The 23246-nt window shown below is 34.1% G+C and overlaps 1 protein-coding gene across 1 annotated transcript in view; it reads right to left on the bottom strand.

The window, feature by feature from the left end:
• DARS1 (aspartyl-tRNA synthetase 1) overlaps positions 1–23246 on the bottom strand; it is a 49298-nt gene that overhangs the window by 8027 nt on the left and 18025 nt on the right. Inside the window, exons 5-10 of the mRNA XM_033112739.1 lie at positions 10273–10375; positions 7465–7545; positions 6530–6589; positions 5282–5393; positions 4249–4383; positions 3292–3439 (exon numbers count right to left, since the gene is read on the bottom strand). Of these exons, the coding sequence (XP_032968630.1) occupies positions 3292–3439; positions 4249–4383; positions 5282–5393; positions 6530–6589; positions 7465–7545; positions 10273–10375 (639 nt within the window). The remainder of the gene's footprint in view (positions 1–3291; positions 3440–4248; positions 4384–5281; positions 5394–6529; positions 6590–7464; positions 7546–10272; positions 10376–23246) is intronic.

Here is a 23246-nt window from a genome sequence, read left to right as displayed (position 1 = left end):
TCAGCGTCAGTACAGAAATTGTCTCGGACTGTTAGGCTCATCAGTAGTAGCAGCAAAAGCTAAGAAAAAATACAAGGTGTGATTAAAAGAAATGGTGAATGTTTAATAAAAAGAATTTATTATAGTAAAAGACATATTGCCATTAACCCCCCTCAAAATACCCCCCTTTGCTTCAAACACACTTATCCCATCGTTCTTGCCACTTTCTGAAGCAGTTCTGGAAGTCCTCTTTCATGAGTGTCTTTACTTTATCCTCCATCATGACAACGCTCCGTATCACACATAGCTGCTGGTATGGCAATTTCTGTCCAATAAAACCATTACAGTGTGTCCTTATCCACCTTATTCACCGGGTCTGGCACTGTGTGACTTCTGGCTCTTCCCCAGTCTAAATGATTCAGGACATTGAGGCAGCCACGACAGCACAACTAAAGATACTCACTAAAGAGGACTTCCAGAACTGCTTCAGAAAGTGGCAAAAATGATGGGATAAGTGTGTTTGAAGTGAGATGGAGTATTTTGAGGGGAATTAATGGCAATGCGTCTTTGACTGTAAATTTTAAATTTAAACATTCACTGTATTTTTTGATCACACCACATATGTGGTAAGAATTGAGTACCTATCTTTGTCACATAAAATCATGTTTGAATCAATCACTGTATTACCAAGAAAAAGTGTTACCAAAAAATTAGAGGTGGCCAAAATGGACAAAAAAAAAAAAAAAAAAAAATTAAGTTAAAGAATGAAATTTAAACACGTAAAATATTTAATATCATTTCTCAGTCTTATGTTGTTACCACGGTGGCACTGAAGGATTAAAACTTCGTAACTCTTATCAGCTAACATTGCTAGAAACATAAAATATCCATTTTATGAGGTACTGAAAAATTTGAATTTTTAATCCTTTAACACTTGTTATTATCACCAAGGAAGACCAAATGAATGAATACTCGTCTTATCTTTCTCCATTCCCATTATACTGTAAGTTTGTTTAGGAGAGTGCCAATTTCTTTCCCATTTTAATAATCACTACTATAGTGTCTACCCTCTAAACAGTAGGCATAAGACGAAACTGCTGCTGTGGAGGATGATATTTTATTAAGGTTAAAAGGTGTATTTTTGCTGAAGTATCCATGGATGAAATGATAGCTAGAATTTACTTCAAAATGACAGGGGGTAGGAGAAATGGGTAAAACAAAACTGGCCATGTATTGACAATAGTTGAAACCGGGTAATGAGTACATGGGGTTCATTAGGCTAGCCTCCCTACTTTTGTGTTTTTAAATTTTCCCTAATTAATAGAATTGGAAAAAGTATGTTTACATTCTATAAAAGAGTAGAAATTAAAACACTATCACTTACTGATCAGTCTTAAAGACTTTCATGGAGTAATAAAGCTTAGCCATTGATTTATTCAAATCTTGGTAGAAGAAGAATTAAGACGACACCAATAATTGATTTTTAAATTGCTTTTCTATGCTTTGAATATTAACTCCCCTTCATGTACATCAAAGGTAATACAAAAATATGACTATCAATATCTTAAAATACATTTGTATATTATTCTTCTATGAGAGATAAATACTAAATGAAAAACATGAGCGGGACATGACATAAGCCAGGGAATATAATTTACAACTGACACAGAAACTTAGAATTCCTAAATAATTTATAGACTATAGAAAGAACACTTTTATTTCCAAGTTGCCCCCTTAAGTCTACTGAAAAAGTCCAGTGACCGTGTCTCTAATTTGTATGTAGAGATTTGATTAATCCCAAGGGCCTGATTCATGGTTGGTCTGTTTGTTATAAAGACCAAAGTAGAAATTTCATATTCTAATAGAGAAGATATCATCAATACCTAAAATAAATGGGTTTCAGAAACTTTCTTGAATTACAAATGTGACAAGAAAATGAGAAAAGCTGTTACTTCACTGTAGTTTCAAAGGATATTTTGTTTTATAAGAACATTTGTTATTTCATAGATTAAACCTGAATGAAAGTTGCTTAAAATAAACTGTATTGAAATGTTTCAGAGAACAAAGATTTTTTTTTTTTATAAAGGCTGTCTACAATTAACTAGTCATTAAAGGTACAATGCAATGCAAAGAACGCCTGGAAAATATTGGTGCACATGCTACAGTACTTTTATAAAATCAATGATTAATGATTAATTTCTATTAGACTTGCACTGGAGTAAATAAGCATAATATTTCTGAAGTCTTTAGGTATCAATGAAGTATATCCAAATGTATCAACAATTAATAGTTAAATCAGTGATCTTCAAATAAAAATTTCAAATACAGTCCTTTGTCAGTTATCAAAGCACTAAGTCTATAATAGCCTACTTGCGCAAGTATGGAGAAATGAAAAAAAAGACTCTTGATCCTAAGTAATTTGCTTTCTATTTTCTCTTTTCTTCTATGTTAATCATCACAGGTAAGAAATTTTCAGTGACTTTTAAGGGAGAAACTATTTGTCAGTTTAGAGGGTTTACCTAAATGAACATTATATGTAAATCAATTTTCTGAACATCAAGACTATGTCTAATAATTTTCTGTAAATGTTATCAATTCACCAGACCCAAATAAGTCGAAAGTCCATTCAAGTGTACTAGTTTTTAATCTTTATTGGGTACTCAATGTAAATATAAATTGATCTAAGAATTAACCCTTCCTGACACAGGCTTAACTATACAGAGAGATTCAGTAAAGGTTAGAAACTAGTAGAATGAAGGAACTTTTTACATCTGAAGTAAGTAATATTAACCTTCACTTATAAAAGCTGAGGAAACTGAGGCACAGAGTTAAATAATTTGCACAAGCCTCACCCAGATAGGTAGCAGAGCAGGGATTTGAACGTAGGCTAACTGGATCTAGCTGAATCCAAGCTCTTAATCATTACCCCATGAATACCTCCCAAATAATAAAAAACTGCTATAGAAGTAACACAGATTCTTTTTCTTGACATATTCAGGATGTCAGTATAAAGGAAAATACAAATATAGTTAGGCTGTTTACAATCTGGGAAACTTCCCCACCAAAATGAGGTTAACTAGCTGAAACCCCAATTGACTTGGATCCAGAATAGCATTCGGAGTGTGGATTTTTTTCATTAGCTGATCATCTAACTATCAAGTCTTTATATATACACTTATGTTCAATAAAAACTTAGTTTACACATTTTAACTCAAGAATTGCTTTCTTTTGTAGAACCCAAATTGATTTGAAATTAAGTCCACTTCGGGATATGAAATGTATAGACACCCCCCCCCCCCCTTTTTTTAATACCTTTCTTGAAGTCCTTTGAATATCTGTACTAAGGTGTCAGCAATTTCTTCTACAACTTCATGGTAATGGTAATTAAAAGCCATTTCAATGTCCAAACCAACAAATTCAGTTAGGTGCCTGTGGGTATTAGAGTCTTCAGCTCTGAACACTGTAACATTAACAAAAGATATACATAGTAAATCGTGTTTTATATTTTGGGAAATTGGGATTTAAATACAAAATTCTATTTACTAGAACTCAAATGGTACTATTTTCATTATCACTATAGGGTTGGAAGGACCTGTGCCGAGCCATCTGTTTCAGCATTCTCTTGGAAGGCAAATTTATTACAAACTGCTACAGTTATGTAGTAAAAGCTGTAACAAATGCAAATTAATAAAAGAGACGCCTGAGAACCCTGAGGGAATAAAAGTTCCTGAGGTACTTTTTCAATAATTAAAAAGATTCAATATAGTGAGTTCTTAATTTTATTAAAACTTGACTCAAGCTAAATGAAATCTGTACAAATGAAGTAACATTATACACATTTCAGGCACTATCTCAGTCCAGCTCTTATCCTCACTGCAGTTTCCTCCTTTCTAGTCTTCCTGACTCTAGTTCTGTTCCATCTTTTACATAATATTCCTATAACACATCTTTGCTCAGTACAAGCATGCATTTTTAAAATGAGATATTCTCAAGATATTTTATTCTTTTTTCTGCTGTAGGAATATATAATGCTTATGATTCTATTCACATAAATGATGCTCAACTGTTTAAAGAACTATTGAGCATACAATTTTTTTTTAAGAAATGTCTACCCAAGCACATTGTCATTTTTACCTTAAAGTCTAGTGTTTACGTAGTCATCATATAAAAGGATTTAAGCTTTAAAAATGTGTGCAAAACGTGTTTCTAAAACCCTAATTATGATACAATTAATGAATTTTGAGACAATCATAACTGCCAAAACCTTACCTGGTCCAACACAGAAGACCTTCTCAAAATCAGCACAAATACACATTTGCTTGTATAGCTGTGGGGATTGAGCTAGATAAGCATTGTTTTTAAAATATGACACAGTAAATACATTGGCTCCTCCTTCACTGGCAGCTGAAATAGAAACATTAATGTTATTACAATCAATTGTAAGCTTATCAATGCAAACTTCAAATATAGTTTATACTTTTGATTAAAATACTTCACTTAAAAAAACAACACCTGAAAAATCAAGAATTTGCAGAGAAACCTTCGTCTATATATGTCTTACACCTGCTTGTAAACAGTTTATATTTAGGAGAGATCTGCTCCTTTGCTAAACCTTCATTTTACTTCTTTGGATATATACATTCCCTTTCTGTGTCAATTTCAAATCTATTAAAGCTAGTTTAGGGTTGTAAAATTTTTTTTACACAGTAAAAAAAGATATTCTTAATAATTTTTCTATAATAATAATAAAGAATTTAATGTTCAACTTTTTATTTACAACTAAATGCCATTTATAACACACATTTTTGGTGTTACTTAAGCAACTCTAAAATGATTAAGAGTTGGTTCTCATATACGAATGAGAATTAACGAGATTTTTCCTACCTGCAATATTTAGTATTAATTTTGCAATGCAATTTATACAAAACAAAATTGCAATACCAATTTAAAAAGAAATCTACATAATGAAAGTAGTTTTCGGTGCAAGTTATATAACAACAATCTTGCTTCGTGTGTTATTGCCTCATTTTATAATCTTTATCACAATGATTCCTGAAAGAAGGGATCAATATGTAGTATTATTGATGTTAATGATATGTGACTGGTGCTATGTAGCACAGTCTCGAAATAAATAGTCTCATAGCAATAAACGTTAAGGGATACTTGGGATTCTCAAATTAAAAAAAATAATATTAAGCAACTTAAGGGAAAGCAAATTATCTTTATACTTGATCTTAGCCAAAAGTCTAAGAAGCAATAGCAAATTATTTTTAAAAATTAAGATAAATATCTTAAAGCATACCTGAGATAATTTTAGGAGTTTGGATCTCCACAAAACCCTTGTTAATTAAAGTCTCTCGGAAAAGATGGCAGATGCCAGACTGGAGACGAAAGACTGCCTGACTAGTTGATGTCTATAAGACAATAACAAATTTAATTAAATCAATTTGACACATAAATTAAATAAATAAATGATACTTCCTGGGTGGTGCAGGGCTTAGAGGACATAATGCCCCATCTAGAGAGTTAGCTGATGTTGCCACGTGGGCCCAGTATTGCCAGATTCATCTCCAACTTTTTAAGGAAAGCCATTTAGATCTAATGTAAAAACTCTCATTTTTCAATGGTGGCAATGAATTTAAATAAAAAAAAATGATGTGGGCCGAAGAAAAATACTCTTTGGGCTAAATTCTAGAGGCTTAACCAATAACTTTTGTGAACAAATAGCATAGACAAATACAGTATGATGTCTAACTGCTGTGGACAAAATTATGAAAGCTCTGAGGTTTAAAGGTAAAAGCAGATAAAAAGCAAATAATCAGGGGAAACATGAATGTATGCTAAGGGCAGACCTGCATGATTGCAGAAAAGTTGGAAAGAACTTATAAGGTGACAAAGAATTTAAGCTTTAGGTAGAATGTGTTACGTAAAGGAGGAAGATGTGGTCAAAACATTAAGAAAGAAAGATGACATTGGTTTTACAACAATGATGAAACCACCAAACTCTTTCACTTGCAACCAAGCCAGAAAGGGAACCAGAAGACCAATGAGATTACTATATAAAAACTGTCATGACCAACTACTTATTTATTATTAATATTGTGCTCACATCAAATTCAAAGGACTGAGGCATTAATTACTAATCTCTACCAGGTTGTTCTAAAATGTGCACATAATTTCTTCCACAGTTTTGTAGTGATAGTAATGGTTATGTTTCCATTTGCTGACTAACTTGTCTAAAACAGGCACCACCTGGAAGCAAGCCCATTTACTGGCTACATGTTCCTTTGTCATTTTAAAACAAAGCAAATCAATACGCTGTGAATGACTACCCGATTGTCCCTGTTGCCTACAATTGTTTTTAGGGGAATGGTCTGTTGGAAAGGTAAATTGTTTCTTGTATTATCATACTTACATATAGGCAAATGCCAATTAGTTAGTTCTATAAGCCTGAGATGGGTATGTTACCTCTACCTTCCTTGATTTGGGCACAATCATGTCACTTAAAATAAATGAGACCAAAAAAAAAAAAAAAAAAAAAAAAACATACCCTAAGATCAATGACTCTGTTGTCTAATCTTGTATCCTGGTTAACAGTAGCTCTTCCTTCCTAAAAAAAAAAAAGATGAAAAAACAGGTTTTTACTAATTTTTTTCAGAGCACTTTTTTTTTAAAAACACTTTTAGAAGCCATGTTTACTTTTAAGTGACAACAGGTGTGTTTATGTGTGTTAATTATATGTGTTTATTATGCCCCCAAATTAGGGATCCAAGAAACAAGAAGCAGGGCTTCTTGGAAAGAAATGAGAATGAATAGGGATCAATGCTTTCTTTCCATCTCCCACCCCAAAAGCCTTGCCTCATTATCGGGACATCAGAAGAATTAATCACCTGCACCTTCACTGATTCCTGGATTTTACCTGCTAGTTAAAGATTGAAGCAACAGACAAAAGCTGATAGAGTAGTAGTTCTCATTGTATGTTCTGGGTATCAGTGAGACACTTTCAGGGAGTCCACGAAGTCAAACCTATATTTCATAATACCTTTTCTTTCTCACTTTCTCCTGACTATACTGAGGAGTCTTCCAAAGGCTTCAGAATGTGTACTATCACAACAGAATGAATGCAGAGGTAGATATGAGAATCTAACTGTTGTCTACTAAGCCAGACATTACAAAGATCTGTAGATATATTTATATTATTGTCACTTTTAATAAATTAACATTTTCTGTTTTAACGTCTCATACTGAAAATATTGACAGATATACCTGCAAAAACAAAAGCTTCTGGGGTCAATTATTTTTAAGAGTATAAAGGGATTTGTAGACCAAAAAGTTTGAGAATTGTTGATGTAAGAGTAAATTTAAATAAAAATGAATCTCAAATCAACAGGTACCCTTCATAAAAAAGCAGGGCATCAAGTTTTCAATGTTCTGCAGACTAAACACACAGAGGAAGCATAGTATTTCAAAAGCATGATTTTTTACCTCTTCTCCTTCCACCTCAGGCCGAATGGCATCCTCCAGCTGTAAGGGCAAACGGGGTTCAGCCAAACTGATTACATAAATCTGAAAGAGAGAGATTACCAAAAATATCACAAAGCACACAAAACCTGTCATCTTTTGCTTAAAAAAAAAAAAAACTACAGTTGACTTAAAGCAATGTTTGCATACATCTTTAACTGAAACTACTTGCTAAAATTAAACAAGATGGTATATGTTTTTTCACCTATAAAATAATATTTCTTGCCTACCTTCCTGGGTTGTTGAAACAGTCAGGTGAGATAACATATACACAAATACTGCGTAAACTCTAGGTGCATACCAATGTGATAAATAAGTAAATAACTGGAGTTGAGGGGCTTGGGTTAAGCCCTCGTATTGTCACATAAAAGCTATTGTTAGGCAAATCACTTAACCTCAGAGCTTCAATATTCTACTCTGTAAAATGAGGTCTGCATTAAGAATCAAATGGAGTAATGAACATAAAAACACTCTGCTCACTTGAAGGGGCCATTAACAAAATGAGTTATTGTTAACAGCATTTAGCCATTTCTATCGCTAGAACCAAAGTCAGCCCTACTCTGCTACACCTCTCCTTCCTTTTCTCATTCTTTTCCCAAATATCCCTGCATTGCCTTCTTTCATCAAACATGTCATATATAATTTCCTGCTGCTCTCCTGGCTGGGAGCTGCCATGGAAGGTATTCCTTTATGGTGTTAAAATAACTCAATAGTCACTCACACTAATTGCACATTTTACTGCTAAAAAGCAGTTCGGTCATAAAGAATTAGCTACTCTTAAAACACATGTTACCCTATTAATTATTCCCAACTACGCGTAGAAAACCTGCTAAAGCACAAAAGGGACACAGACCTTATTTAGTTGATTCAGGAAAGGAAATTGTATTCTTCCAGTTGGGAGATCACATTTAGAATTCAGCTGAGACACTCCAAGAAAAAGCGTCAGAAGGATACTCCAGTCCTCACAGCGAATAGAATTATTTGTCACCACCCCCTACACCCAAGTTGTAGTGCTTCCCTCTGACGATTTAAAAGAAACTTTATCTCCAATGCAAGGTTGGAGAACTGGACAGCTACCTCTTTTATTTTGATAACTAACAGAAACTCATCATCTCCTTCATTAGGTTGTGAGCACTGATTCCTAAAGCCTCACGCAGTGCTTGGTACAAAGTACATCTATATACTCAGTAACTGTTGGCTGAATAAATAAATGAATGATAAGAGCCACTGCTTACTATATGATTCTATTTAGTATACAATATTTATGCTTTATGAGATACTTTATAATTATTTTTATTGAGGCAAAATTTGTCTATAAGCTCTTTAGGCTTTAATTTATTGTTAACATTTATTAAGGTTGTACTAAATGCTAGATAATCAGAATGTTTTAGAAGTACATTTATTTGCTCTATTCACCAAATGATAGGAAGACAGGGGGTTGTTTTTCTTGGTCAGCAGACTCTAAGGCTGGTTTGCATTTACTAGGTGACAGACTTCTCGGTGGAGTTGTGTAAAATGAGACTTGTACGAAGAGAACAAAGTAATTTGGCAAGTTAGGTCAGTAAAAAATGCAAGATATTCCAAGTCTTGACAGAGTTCCATGACAATCAACTCCAGTTAAATAAAGTTACTCCAAATAAGTGTATGCACATGAGTCTATCTGTCAGTCTGCCTGTCTGCTCTATCTGGCATATGCTCACGGGGGGTGTTGTGTATGTGTGTGAGCTTATGCAAGATAGAGCAATCAGGCTTAAGAGAAATTTAATGATGCATTTGGTAGATGCAAACTAGGCCTGGACCTGAGAACTTCAGGTTCAGAACTGCAGGGTTATTTCAACAGTACTAAATATATGTGAATTCACTTACAGTATTTTAAAAGTCAATGATAATGAGCACTTCGAGTATTTATGTCCGAGAAGAAAACAGATGTGAGATAAATCTTATATGAAGAGAAGTTATTGCTACAATGTAAGACCAATACAGTACTGTCTCTTTTGATTATTTAAACTGTAAAATATCAGAAATAAAATGATTATCAGGAAATATAATGATTAAGAATTAGTATAATCAATCAACGTGTAGAAGTCTATCATCATAAGAAAGTTCACAGCAAAACAGGTTCATCATAGTGAATAAAGCTTTTTTCAATGTTTTATATTTTCCCCTATGTGACTATGATAGATTGTTTGCAAAAATAGCTGCAATAATTCCTCCTGCTCCCGTACACATGTCCTTTTCCAATGCTGTTGCCTCTCCTGCCATCAACAGGTGGAATCTATTTCTCCACCTCTTAAATCTGCGTTTTGCCATGTGACTTGCTTTGACCAATGGAATATGTAGCACACCTGAAACAAGCAGAAGCTTGGGAAGTGTTTGCAGGCTAAGGCTCCCCTCTCTCGCTGCTGGGAACCATTCTGGCACCCTGTCAACAAGCCTGGGCTAGCCTGCTGGAGGAAGAGAGGCCACAGGAAAAGATGTTCAAGAGTATCTGTGAGCCCAGCTGATGACACGTGGAACAGATGAGCCAATTCAGACAGGCTGACCCTAACTGCCCAATGCACAGAATAGTGAGCAAATAAATATTTGTTGTTTTAAGTCATTAAGTATTGGGATAGTTCGTTATATAACAAAAACTAATTAATTCAGTAATCAATTTATAAATCTCAGTATTATATATCAACTCTATTAACAATATACAGATTTAACATGAATAGTTATAAGAGCTACTCAAATCTATTTCTGTACACAATGTTATATTTTGAAAAAAGTTACCTTTTGAACATGTAACTCTACATCTTGCTGCGTGCAGCTTCCAATTTTCTGATTCACTTTTCTCACAACACCTTCTACATCTACGATGCTCTCTTTGTTGATGCTGTCAAAAGAAAAAATTCCCAACTTTAATCATCTCGTCAGAGGTGTCAGAACTCATTTGTTTCAACAGTAGAGCTGAATATATTAAACTCTTCTTTAGTAGAGTAACCTGCTTGAGATAAAGCCACTCTATTTAACCTACTTACAAAAGCTATTATGTAGCACACCTTGCGAGATTCCTTGAAGAGATGATTTTCTAGATGGCACCATTTACTTATTGTTTATAACATACTCTGGACATAAAAGACAACAGAACCAGTTAAAAAGCAGTTAATTGTGAAAAGTAGGAAAAAGTCGGAAAAAGTCGTTCAATTATTTATTACAGAACATTTCCCTCCCTATCACTGAAATTTACTAAGATCAGCATTTCTTATAACAAGAAACATGGTCTTCTATAAATGCAATTACTGGTATGTAATAGAACTAAATAATAGAAGAAGGTCAACTGAAAAGATTTCAAGGTAATAAGAGGACATTAGGGGGCTTCAGTTAAATCCTCATTGCCCTTAGTTTCTGAGTACACACTGTCGTTGACTGGATTTATGGCAGACAGCCTGCTGGATTATACAATTCCATTTAAGAATGTCTAATATGAAGCTTAATACACTAAGAGTGAAATAAATGCATCTTCTGGGCAGTTTAATTCTAAAACAAATTTGAATTTTGAACAAAAGACACTCAAATTCTGAAATATAAAATATATGAAGTAGCTTATTAAATTTACCAATTGATTATTTTTTGATCTCTAGAACATAACCAACAGAGAGAAAACAGAGAAAAGCGGTTCCCATATAAAATGCACTAGTTTTACTTTTGCGTATATTCTTGTACTGACAGAATGTGTCACAATGTATTTGTAGAAAAGGTTAAGATTTAACTTTCAGGTCTTGGAGAGTGACGTCAACATCATGGTGGCTCAAGTGGCCAAACGCAACTCATGTAAAACTATCAACGAAAACTCTCAGGTGGTAACTGGTGCTGCAGAGTGAGGGAAAAGAAAAGAAAGATGGAAGAAAAATACAAGTATGACAACTGGGAGAGAGTGGAGTTCTTGGGCAACTAGAGCAATAGAAATGGCAAACAAGTATTAGGAAAATCTATCCTAGACTCCCTGTTTATATGCTATGTCATAAACCCCCGTTAACTTTTTATTTATTTTTTTTACATTTTATTGGGGAAGGGGAACAGGACTTTATTGGGGAACAGTGTGTACTTCCAGGACATTTTTATTTTCCAAGTCAAGTTGTTGTCCTTTCAGTCTTAGTTGTAGAGGGCGCAGCTCAGTTCCAGGTGCTGTTGCTAGTTGCAGGGGGCGCTGCCCACCATCCCTTGCAGGACTTGAGGAATCGAACCGGCAACCTTGTGGTTGAGAGCCCGCACTCCAACCAACTGAACCATCCGGGAGGCAGCTCAGCTCAAGGTGCCGCGTTCAATCTTGGTTGCAGGGGGCTCTGCCCACCATCCCTCGAGGGACTCAAGGAATCGAACTGGCAACCTTCTGGTTGAGAGCCCACTGGCCCATGTGGGAATCGAACCGGCAGCCTTCAGAGTTAGGAGCACAGAGCTCCAACCGCCTGAGCCACCGGGCCAGCCCCCCAGTTAACTTTTGTATTAACCCCTCATGATTTAAGTCCCTACCCAGAATCCTACAAAATGAATGACCAGAATCTAAACAAAACAACAAGATGTAACTCTCATGGTAAAAACTCTATTCGTTCTTGGGTCCTTCCTTAGTAGCTGTGCTATTTGAAAAGATTCCAGAAACCCAACAATGCTTATTGTACAAAAGAGAACACCACAATCCATTTCAATGAGCATTTGCTCAGAGTTGGAAAAGGTTCAAAATTAGGATAATAAAAAGTGGTGCAGTAAGAAAGAAAAATTTTCACTTCACTTTGCTACACTGCCTAGAATTTTATGTCCATTACCAAGTACACACATCTCTTGCATTCTTATAAGTCTCCTGAACAAGGGCTATCGCCTAAGATCTGGCTAAAATCTTGTGGCTTGAAGAAACTCACAATTTATTATGGTAAAAGAGGTAGTTGGTGAACTAAGATAAGGCTCCTCTGAGACCTACAGGGATCAAGAGGCTTCAGTTTGTTGTTAAAATAGTTTTCTAATCCTGGCAATCTAATGCCCCTGGATCTTTCTTCACTCAATGTGACTGCTACCTACCAGCTGCCTCGTTCGTTTGCATGAGCAAACTTGATACCTGAGCATCTGATTCAGGCCTTGTGAGGATTCTTTTACTTCTCTCACACGTGTCCCTAAGGAAGGTTTTCTCTTCCTTACTGATCATCAGCGTATTGCTTCGAGTCATCTGACCTGCTCCAACTACAGCTCCACCCTGCTCATTGCCACTATGTCGCTGGCCATCTTGGTTCTCCTACCTCCCCGCTTTGACTCCCCAGTGGGAGGCCTTACATTATCAGACAGTCTTCTTCAAGCCAACTCAAGTTAAACAGATCTACTCTCAAGAACTGAGTGAGCACTACACTAGTATCAATCCGGAAAGACGCTGGAATGTGGTAAAGACATTCGGCCGATGGTTAGCTAAAGGTCCAAATAAAGAAAACAAAACTTTCTCTTCTTTCTCCCTCAAAAGTACCAGATAACTCCTTTTATCCAGGACCTCAAACTTGGAACTAAGTCTACCTTTAGTACTTTAATTCAGAAGTATTATGTGCTAAAATAAATCAGCTAGATTAGAAAACCAACACCATTTTTAACATTGTTTCCAGTACTAAACAACTCAAAAGAACTTCTGAAAATTCGACCTATTCTTAAGCTAAGGCCAAAGCAAAACTTCCAGTATCACAAATTGGTCTACTGAATCAATCAGAAAGAAGGTAGGATTAATCAGACATAGAGAATACATATAATTAAATTTTTTGCCCTTCCAAGCTCAGTATTTCCCCTCATTATATCTAGCAGCTATATGCTATCAGAATAGCCTATTTATATATTAAATGATTTCATGATTTTTTTTAACCTTGGATAATTTAACTGTAATATCTCTATACTACATCCATATCTATATTTATATAGCCCTATTTGTACCATGAATGAATTTAGAAGAAAAAAACATTAAAGCAAAACAAACAGTCAAATTTGTGGAAAAGTGTCAAACTACAACTTGCTAGTTAGAATAAAAAGTTAGTGTGTAATTAGAGTCAATACAAGAGGAACAGGAATATTGAATAAGCTACTGCCAGTATAAGGATAACGTTTCCACTTTGGAGAAAAAGTCTAATTAGTATGATTTTAACTGATACTGTGTGTTAAGATGGTTTAATGCTTTATAGTATACATACTATAGCTGACTGTTACCACAGAGACCCTATGGTTTCAGTTTCACATTTTGAAACTAATATGCTCTTATTTCTACCATGTTTCCCTGAAAATAAGACCTAGCTGGACCATCAGCTCTAATGTGTCTTTTGGCGCAAAAATTAATATAAGACCTGGTATTGTATTATATTAGACTCAGTCTTATATTATTATTTTTTAATTAAAGTTTATTGGGGTGACAATTGTTAGTAAAGTTACATAGATTTCAGGTGTACAATTCTGTATTACATCATCTATAAATCCCATTGTGTGTTCACCACCCAGAGTCAGTTCTCCTTCCATCACCTATGTTATATTAAAATAAGACTGGGTCTTATATTAATTTTTGCTCCGAAAGACGCATTAGAGCTAATGGTCCGGCTAGGTTTTATTTTTGGGGAAACACAGTATATGTTGAAAGAGGTTTATGTCTAACAGGCAACTAAAAGCCTTGGAGGAAAAAAAAAAAATCCATGGTAGAAAGCAGAGGAACTCCTGGGAACTATTTTTTTGTAAGAGAAATGGATGAAGTAAATAAAACACATCTTCTCAAGAGCTAAGTCAGCTCTTTTTATTATTACCACCACCTCCCAAAACACACTATCACTGCACTGTGTTTTATATTTATTTCCTTTTCCAACCACCCTTTGACCCTACATATAATTAATCACTCTACAAATAAGATGAATTAGTATAGCCTTGATATTAAAAATGCCCTAATAGGCACAACAGACCTCATAGCATCCATTAGAAACTGTCCATTTAATAGTTTACTTCTAACTTAAACTGCCTTTAGAAAATAAAATTTTAAAAAGCACTATTCTTCATATAAAGTATTGTATAAAAATATTTTGAGTTGGCTATATCAACTTTTTTTAAAACAAATAACATAGTGTATGAATAACTCAAACAATTATAAAATATGCAACTTGGGAGAAAAACAGTACTCAGTTATCTAAAGGAATACAATCTCATCTTTCCAACAAGTGCCATGCAATTTAGTACTTAGGGCTTCACTAATAACCTCAGGGATGCTTACATTTTCTGTAGTTCTATCAATTTTGATTGTAAGTTTTTCATGTCTATTACTACATAAAGAAAAGGTCTGGTGGAACTGTTAGAAGTAGGCACAAATGTTGTATTAGGTAACAGTTGACTGCTGAAAAATATATATTAAAAAATGAAACAAAAAGAGGAAAGTAGCAAAGAACCATATCATTACCTAGGACAGAAACAGATATTCACAATGGGCCCTCTGTCATTATGAAATGTTAAAAAGGAACAATGTGTAAAATAGACTTCAAAGATTACTAAAACTGTCAAACTAATTTCAGTACTTGAAGGAGGTAAGCTTGATAGTCTAAAATAATGAGTGATGCCTCATTATTTAATGTTTCATAAATAAACAAATAAACGCATACATAAATACAGTTCTTACATGTCTCTGTGGTACACTCAGTATCTGTCCCAAGTCTTCACTCCCCTATGGTATGTAGTAGTATTCACCCAAATTTTACCATGGCTTCAAGATAGACAGAAGCTTCTTCTCTGCCCCTTGAATTTGGGTTTGGCTATATGACTTGCATTCTCAATAAGATGTGAGCAGATGCAATGCCAGCAAAGGTTTGATATGTACTTTCACAATTGAACTTGCCCTTCAGCATTCCTTCTTTTCTTTTGAGAAGATGATGCTGAGGCAACTGCTGGTCCAAGGAAGCTGAGAAACACAATGAGCAGACCAGGACCCAAACCACAGCTTCAAAAGAAGCCTGGATATGAGCCAAACTAGCTGACCCACAAATGGGTAAGCAAGAAATCAAGATCTATTGTTGTACGTTGCTGAGTTTTTTAATTGTATAATATATAATACATAATGTACACCATTTTAATTCAGTGGCGTTCACAATGTCACTGTGATAGTGGTGCAACCATCATCACTATCTATTTCTAGAACATTTTCAGCATCCCAAAGAGAAACTCTGGACTCATTATTAAACAATTAACTTCCAATTTCCCCCAACTAACCACCCCCTAGGCTCCTGGTAACCTCTATTCTATTATCTATTCTATTCTATTCTATTATTCTATTCTATTCTATCTATTCTATTATCTGTCTCTATGAATTTAACTAATCTAGGTACCTCAGGTGAGTGGAATCATAATATTTGTGCTTTTACTTCACTTAGCATAATGTGTTTAAGGTTCATCCATGTTATAGCATATATCAGAATTTCATTCTTTTTAAAGGCTGAATAATATTCCACTTATACGTACACACCACATTTTGTTTATCCATTCATCTGTTGATGGACATTGGGGTTGTTTCCACTTTTTGGTTATTGTGAATAATGGTGCTATGAACAATGGTGTACAATTATCTGTTTGAGTCCCTGCTTTCAATCCTTTTAGGTAGCTATCTAGAAGTGGGACTGCTGGATCATGTGATAATTCTGTTTAACTTTTTGAGGACCTACCAAATCGCTCTCCGCGGCAGCTGGACCATTTTACATTTCCACCAGCAATGCACAAGAATTCCAAACTCTCCACATCCTCACCAACGCTCATTATTTTTCTTTTTCCTTCTTCTTCTTCTTTTTTTTTTTTTAAAATAATGGTCGTCCTAATGAGAATGAAGTGGTATTTCATTGTGATTCTGCTTTACATTTCCCTAATGATTAGTGATACTGAGCATCTTTTCATATGCTTATTGGCTATCTGTGTATCTTCTTTGGAGAAATGTCTATTCAACTCCTTTGTCCATTTGGACATTGGGTTTTTGTTGTTATTGTGAGTTGTAGTTGTTCTTTATGTATTCTGGATATTAATCCTTTACCAGATACATGATTTGCAAATATTTTCTTCCATTCTGTGGATTGTCTTTTCACTCTCGACAGTGTCTTTTGATACACAAACATTTTTAATTTTGATGAAATCCAATTAATCTAGTTTTTTTTTGTCCCCTATGCCTTTTGTGTTATATTCACAAAATCACCATTAAATCAAACGTCATGAAGCCTTTGGCCTATATTTTCTTGTAAGAGTTTTATAGTTTTAGCACTTACATTTAGGTCATTGGTCTATTTTTAGTTAATTTTATATATGGTGCAGGGTAACCTCTTTGGCATATGGATATCCAGCACCATTTGTTGAAAATACTGTCCTTTCCCCAATGAATGGTCTTGACATCCTTGTCAAAAATCTATTGGCCATATATGTCAGGGTTTATTTCTGTGCTCTCTATTCTGTTCCACTGGTCTATATGTATATCCTTACACAAGTACCACATTCTTTTGATTACTGTAGCTTTGTAATAAGTTTTGAAATCAGGGTGTATGAGTCCTCTAACTTTATTCTTCTTTTTCAAGATAGTTTTGGCTATCTTGAAACTATAGCCAAAATAGTTGGATCTATTTTTAAAGTATATCTATATCTCTATCAAAATTTTCTAATCCAATGTTGAACTGGACAGAGCCAAATACAGAAGTTCTGTATCTCCTCCAATAGGTAAGTACTTCATTCCAACAAAGAGGTACAAACCATCTAGGCAACAGTTGTTCAAAGCGTTGCAATCCACAACAGTATAATGACCTAGCCTACGATCACCAACTTATTCACATGATGCTCATACCCACATGCCAACCTCCCTCTGGGCCCCAACTCTACATGATACATACATATACTTCCACCACTGCACCTGTAATACGCAGTTGTTTATCTTTACCCTCTCCCCAAATTAAGTTCCTTAAATGATATTTGTGTCATTGTATACCCAAGCCCAGCAGAGTGTCTGGACCAGAGCAGGTGCTAAATAAGTTTTCTAAATCAATGAGACTTCTTCTGAGTATTTTGATATATTACAGTTCTAAAAGTTAATGTAACAAGTTGAAATTTTAACCTACCAACTAGGCGAAAGATCTAAAAAGGAAAGAAAATAAACAAACTTGTAGGCAGCTAGGTGACTCATTAGAGAATGAGAAACATACTTGTGACTCATCAGCTGCCAATAAATCACTTAACCACAATGATTAATACGAAGAAAATAAAACACATATATATACAAATAACTGTCTGAAAAGGCCTTTTTTCAGAATCCAAACATCTCTATGCTGGGCAGAAGGAGTGTTACATAAAACAAATAGCAAAATACAATTTTCAACAACTGCTATTCAGATTAACTGTAGCCCTTAATAGTAGTCACTATAACTTTATCTTTAAACTTCAAAAAGCTTGCATTTATATTCACTGTAGACCTTAAAAGTAGTCAATACAAAACAGTTGCCAGGGCTGCCTTCGAAAACATTAGTCTTTACAAGACTCAGCCATAACTAACACAAACTACTCTGTTCATTACTGTATAAAGGCACTAAATAAAAAATAATTTTAAAAAGAAAAAAAGGATGACTTCTTGCCTGAACTCAAACACCAGCTACCATATATTAAAAAATTAATGTCAACATAAGATGAGGATCCAGAAACACAGGCATGGTTATGTAGCCTATCTTCCTGCTTCTAGACAAATTTCATTTAAAGACCTCAAATGAAATTTTGGATACACAATTAAGAACCTGTTCTAGGGATCTCTAGGGAATGAAATGTGCCAGCCTTCCTATATAACTCATTTGGCTGCCTCATTTTTATATGCATTCAACCATGAGAGAATTGATCTTTCCCACAAATTGATTAAAATAATATGCTGAAGAGTTCTGTGACACTTAAATCCAATTGGTAAGTCAACTTTTCGGATTAGTACATTGATGCATTGGGTATTTCTAAGAAAGACAATTTGGGAAAAACAACTGACCCTGCGCATTAGGCTCCAGTGTTGCTCTTATAGAAAATACTCAAAAGCTAGAAACTGCTAGTGGTCCATTCTATTCAGTAATGCAAAGATAAGAACCTCAGATTTAATATCTAAAGTAAATGCTAAGATAGTTATCTACTTAAGATATTAAAAGTGACCTCATATTTTGCCTTTTAAATGATTAGAAAGCCCCAGCTGGAACTATCTGATTTGATATTTTTAATAGTGGAGTCCTTGCTTTATTCCACCTGGCATATGGCCAGAGGGAATAGAGTTAAATGTAGGGCCTCACAGAATTAACATATAAATACCATTATTTCTCCCACTTTGCTGTGTAGGAGTTCACATGTTTTAAATGTCCAGTCTCTTTGGATACTACTATTCAAAATGGAAACACCTTGAGACTAAATAAAGTCCTTAGGTACTCCCCTAGTGTTAAAGATAATTATAAGCATTTCATATATAAAAATTGATCTAAGACAGAATGAAAATTAAATGAGGATAAAAATGGCCCTTTTCCTATGAATGTATTTCTATGACTTTGCTATTTTCCAAACCAAAGATTTTAGCAGAATGGTTTGCTGGCTCACTAAGCTGCTAGCTTCTCAAAGTCAGGGGGATCACGTCTTAAATTATGTAAATGTCTAACCACTATGTTGTACACCTGAAATTAATGTAAAATAATATTGAATGTCAACTGTAATTGAAAAATTAAAAAAGGGGTAAAGGGTGAAGGGGAATAAGAAGTTCAAATCTCCAGGTATAAAACAAATAAGTCATGGAGATGTAATGTACAGCATAGGGAATATAGTCAATAATATTGTGATAGCATCGTACGGTGTCAGATGGTTGCTGGACTTATGGTGATCACTTCTTTAGGTATATAAATGTTGAATAACTATGGTGTACACCTGAAACAATAATATTGTATGTTAGCTGTATTTTTAGTAAAACTTTAAAAAAAATTTTTAATTCCTCCATTGACACTCTTTTAAACATCAATTTATAACTCAACATAAAATTTTTTTTTTACTTTATAATCAGTTATACTTTTTAAACCAAAATTATTATTTTCACCTGTGTTTGTTCTCTGTAACTTGGGGGCAGTATCTAAGTCATCATCACCCTCAAGAAACAAAATAGCTATCTACTCCTTGAGGATATATACCAGAATGAACTGCACACTGTAGAAAAGATATTTTTGAGGCAGAAGCAATGGGGCTTCCCTTTCCCAGTCATCAACATATTCCAACGACATGAAGCTTGTATTCTAAGCGAGCTCTATTGTGGAAAGCTTTGAACTAGTTTCATCCTACTGTCCCAGAGAGGCAGGATGACAGAGACTATAGGAGTATGAACCCTAGAGTCAAAGAGACTAGTCAAAACAGTTTTATTTATTTAGTTTTTTACTTCTAAATAACATATTATTAAAGATAACAACTGTTGTTAAAAATAACATGTTTCTTATAGAAAATTTGGAAAAAATAAATGAGCCAATCAATATTGTATTTTCAATTCATTCTAAATATATTCATTGTCCTCCCATCAGTAAGAATTATGATGCTCATAATTACTACTGAGTTAATCTCTCTATCACTTACCTATATTTTGAAAAGTTTTATCCCTTTTTCAAAAACAAAGATGGGACCATATAGCAAAAACTATTCTAAAATCTTTTTGAAACAATATTTTTAGCAACTTTTCATGTCATTCCACATAGTCCTGTCTCATCATTTTACTGGCTGATGAAAGTTAAATTTTATACATTTATTATAATTTATTGAGTAATCTCTTATTGTTAAGTATTCTAATGCTTTTCGATTTTTATATTATAAATAACTACCCTTAGAATACTAGGAATGAATTGCTGAGTGAGGATATGCATCATTTTATAGCTTTTGTGAAGTTTCTTATTGTCCATAGAGATTGTACCAATTTATACTATCACCAAAGGAATATGAGTGGTTGTTGCCACACCCTAGGAATTAGCATTAAAAAATCTTTTCCAATATCAAATTTTGAATGATACATATACTTCCTTATGATCCTACTTTACAATTTTACTATAATAAGGCTGAACTTACTTCTATTGGCTCTTTGTCATTTCTTTTTTCAAAACACTGTTTTAAATCTCATCTGTAAAAATGCATACACATACACAAAAAAAGATGACAAAGTAGTATCTATACCTCACAGTGGTGAGGATCCAGGGAGAAAGTGCAAGTATGGCACTTCGAAGCTCCATACTTAGCGTACAGTAATAGTTAGCTATCATTGCTGCTATTGTTATATTATAAGCAAACCTGCTATTTTGTTATTTCCCCTGTATTTCAGATAGGGAAGATGCTGGTGACTACTACACTGAACCTTTACCAGGGTGCAGTGCACCCCAATAATTATAAAAATTCATGCTAGACACTAGAAAGCTTGGCAAGATAAAGCAAGGGCAGTAATACTGAATTTTAATTGGATTAAATTTCTTAATTATTAAAAATAATATTTCACATGCAGTAAAAGTCTGGGTGTCTATGGGAGGGTTTTTTCTCCATGGCCTTTCATCTAAAAAATATATGGTATGTGTTAGAGAGGTCACTGAAGAGTATCCCATCATTATTAATGTAATCTACTCAGTATAGCCAAGATAATGATGAAATGGTTAGCAGCATAACCTTTGTATGAATAGTTTTTATCCTTTATTTCACATTGTTTTACCATGTTTCCCCGAAAATAAGACCTAGCTGGATAATCAGCTCTAATGAGTCTTTTGGAGCAAAAATTAATATAAGACTCAGTATTATATTATATTATACCATATAAGACCAGGTCTTATATTAATTTTTGCTCCAAAAGACGGATTAGAGCTGATGGTCCGGCTAGGTCTTATTTTCGGGGAAACACGGTTAAGTACCACAGATTTAAGCCCCTCAAAATGCTTTATTATACTAGATTATTGATGATATATGCTGATTGTTACTTGTTAATAGTAGGGATAAACTTGAGAGTTGGTAAAAGCTAGGTGAGGACTAAAATTATAATTTTAGGTAGTTATCAGCTCGTATTTTTCAAAACGATTCCTATTTTATTCCTATTACTCTCACTTCAAAAAAATACAACAATAACGGTTGAAAAAGATGCTATTTTAAGCAGTGCTTTCTGCATATTTATATATTCTAATAGCAACAAAAACTGTTAAAATTTTAACATGAATAGACACTTGAATATTAAAGGTTTTCAGCAAAACTGGCAACAAATTTCCTAGCTTTCTGGTTGCCAAAAATAATTTGTTGAATCTTACTATACTCAACGAGAAATGTGCTCCACACATCTACATAACCACCCACATTCAAATTAATATTTTTAAATCTTAGGAAAGGTGTAATAAAAGATTAGTTAGAAAAGAGGAAAGGCTATAAAGTTGCTACACACAAGTTTTTCAAGTAAGGCACCAACACAAAATGCTTCAATGATGTAAATTAAATTGTACAATTCATTGAAGCAAAGAATTCAAAATGCCCAAACATGAGAAATCATATTATTTGATAGTGAAAGCAAAACAGAATCCAAAGAGCATAAATTATGCAAGTATTTTTCAAAACAATAAAGCACCTTTTAATAATAAAAATCTATATTCCAATTCTAAGGCAGGCACGAGCTTGTTTTATATGTTAAGTCACTTCTTTCAATTACAGTGAATTAGTAGCACACTCAGTCTCAGGCTTTTATGTTCCCAAGCCAGTAGAAATAAACATGCTCAGAGAAGGATCTTAGCTCTAAAGAAATAAGATTAGGCTAGTTAGTGGGGAGCCACGCCTCTGGGCTCTCTGGCCCTCTATTCCACCCACCTGCCCATTGGTGCTTTGTAAAACTTAAAGGTTTAAACCATCCTAGCAGTTCTATAATGACTTATTTTGGGGAATTAATTTTTCTTCACCAAAACTCCAAGAATTTTAAGTTCAAAATAAGCTTGATTAAAAATTAAGCACTGCTCAATATGGCATTGACCAGTGAGTGGTTCTCAAACTACTGCAGGGGCTCTTTAGTGGAACAACAAACAAGTGTCAGGAACCCTCAGGAAGCACTTCAGTTAGTTTTATCACATTACTTAAATATCTACAAATATTAAACTAGTTTGAGTGCCTTATGCTTACAACCCTAAACTTGAAATCAAAATGAATTTTTAAACAAATGTATAAAAAAACCCAGAATTCAAATGAACACTATTAATTTATACTTTGCTAAAACTAAATTGCTGACATTTGGTTTACTGTATAAAGCTTTAGCCTCAGATCCAGTTCTATATTTAATCAGTTTATGTATTTTTACTTTAATATAAGCAATGTGAAGAATGCCTGTTCACAATTACAAACATTAACTTAGAGGTTGGTTGATATAATTAGGTCTCACGATTAACTAAAATTCTATAAAGAGCAATCCAAGAATGACAATTTAATTATCAATCAGTAATTTTATAAAACTATCTTGTTCATCTGAAAGTTAATAATATAGCATTGTTAATTGAAATTTTAATCAAATGGGTTATCTGATAACTACTGAAACTGGAAACAGAAACATGTTTCCTTGCACGCAAATTATTATACTATTAGTGATTTTGCTGCCCCATAGAGACAAAAATGGGAATCAATAAAATGTTCGAAGGGTACAAGTTTTAAAAACTTCAGGATGCCCCTTACCTATCAAGTACCTCTTAGTAACCCAACTTGCTGAGCATGTGTCACTA

Source organism: Rhinolophus ferrumequinum, chromosome 8, assembly GCF_004115265.2.
Source record: "Rhinolophus ferrumequinum isolate MPI-CBG mRhiFer1 chromosome 8, mRhiFer1_v1.p, whole genome shotgun sequence".
Classification (NCBI taxonomy): domain Eukaryota; kingdom Metazoa; phylum Chordata; class Mammalia; order Chiroptera; family Rhinolophidae; genus Rhinolophus; species Rhinolophus ferrumequinum.
Note: the sequence above shows the minus strand (reverse complement) of the source record. Positions and strands in the feature narration are given on the sequence as shown.